Raw genomic sequence first — 874 nt, forward strand, 5'->3', positions numbered from 1 at the left:
CCACCCACCCCCAGCTCCGGTCCTGGGCAGGGGAACAGGGATGAGGGGTCCCCAGCCCTTCCCCGCGGCTCCGGGCACCCGGGGCTGGCTCTTGGTCCTGGGCTTGGCCGGAGAACCCCTCTTGGGTCTTAAAGCACAAACCCGAGACCGGACTAATTGGAGAAAACAAAATTAAGCGTTTATTAAAGACAATAAATTACATTCCCTTGAAATACAGTAGATTTGGAGAGAAGCCCCTTGCTTTGCAGGGCAGGCGGACCTCACCACCCCGGGCAAGGGGACTTCTGCAGGGCTTGCGGGGGGGGGGGCTCCTGGGAATCCGATCTGGATATTCGGGTTGTCAGAGCCCCGAGGAGCAGAGCGGGCAGGACGCCCAGGCTCCGCCGTCGGGGAGGTATCGCCGTTGGCAGCCCTGCGACTCTGTCCCTGAAGGTGATTGATTTCCGCTCAGCTGTTTTATTCGACGCCTGTACCCGCGGAGGAGCATGCGCGATCAATTGGTCCCCGCTGAGCCCCGGTAACACCTCATGACACAAATGACGAACGCAGACTCCGGTGCGGGCAGGTTTAGGAAACGAAAGCCTCGACCCCCCGGTGCTCCAGCAGCGAGAGGGAGGTACGGCCGGGCTGGGACAGTGCAATCGGGTGCTCGAGGCGGGCGCAGAGAGGTAGTTGCTGGGTGAGAAAGGCACGGGGGAGGGCAGGCGCGGGCAGCGCCCCCGACCCCCCCTGCCTGCTGCCGTCACCACCAGCCTGGAGCTACCCGCGGGGTTTTGTGGGGCTGGGCTGCGCACGTGCTCAGGGCTCCCCCAGAAGAATTCGGGAGGCGGAAGCAACACCCAACCGCAAAGGCAAGAGACGAAGGCGGCCGGCA

General features: G+C 63.5%; 1 protein-coding gene across 1 annotated transcript in view; it reads right to left on the bottom strand.

Moving 5' to 3' along the window:
• Positions 1-567: 567 nt before the first annotated feature.
• SCAMP2 (secretory carrier membrane protein 2) overlaps positions 568-874 on the bottom strand; it is a 17925-nt gene continuing 17618 nt past the window's right edge. The window contains exon 10 of the mRNA XM_009334145.1: positions 568-675. Within this exon, the coding sequence (XP_009332420.1) occupies positions 568-675 (108 nt within the window). The remainder of the gene's footprint in view (positions 676-874) is intronic.

This window comes from Pygoscelis adeliae, unplaced genomic scaffold (genome assembly GCF_000699105.1).
Source record: "Pygoscelis adeliae isolate BGI_AS28 unplaced genomic scaffold, ASM69910v1 Scaffold861, whole genome shotgun sequence".
In the NCBI taxonomy this organism is placed as follows: Eukaryota; Metazoa; Chordata; class Aves; order Sphenisciformes; family Spheniscidae; genus Pygoscelis; species Pygoscelis adeliae.